Source organism: Pterocles gutturalis, unplaced genomic scaffold (genome assembly GCF_000699245.1).
Source record: "Pterocles gutturalis isolate BGI_N339 unplaced genomic scaffold, ASM69924v1 scaffold23362, whole genome shotgun sequence".
Taxonomy (NCBI): domain Eukaryota; kingdom Metazoa; phylum Chordata; class Aves; order Pterocliformes; family Pteroclidae; genus Pterocles; species Pterocles gutturalis.
Window position 1 is genome coordinate 1 of NW_010113412.1, and position 269 is coordinate 269.

Sequence of the window (269 nt, forward strand, 5' to 3'; positions counted from 1 at the left end):
CCAAAGGGGTGCAGAAGCGATACGGGGGCTTCATCGGGGTGCGCAAGTCGGCGAGGAAGTGGAACAACCAGAAGAGGTTTAGCGAGTTCCTGAAGCAGTACCTGGGCATGTCGCCCCGCTCCAGTGAGTACGGCATTGCCGGCAGCATCAGCGAGCACAACGAGATCTAACGGAGACCCGCGCCGCCCGCCCGGCGAGCTCCGCCATGGCCAAAAAAGTCAACCCTCTACCCCTCTACACCACATGTCCATAGGTGCAAAATTAAAAAA

General features: G+C 58.4%; 1 protein-coding gene across 1 annotated transcript; it reads left to right on the forward strand.

Annotated features, from left to right (window-relative positions):
* Nucleotides 1-5: 5 nt before the first annotated feature.
* PNOC (prepronociceptin) lies at nucleotides 6-170 on the forward strand (the record flags this gene model as incomplete). The annotated part of the gene is made up of 1 exon (XM_010074497.1): nucleotides 6-170. A coding segment is annotated over one exon (165 nt), but the record flags the coding sequence as incomplete, so codon positions are not given.
* Nucleotides 171-269: the final 99 nt, after the last annotated feature.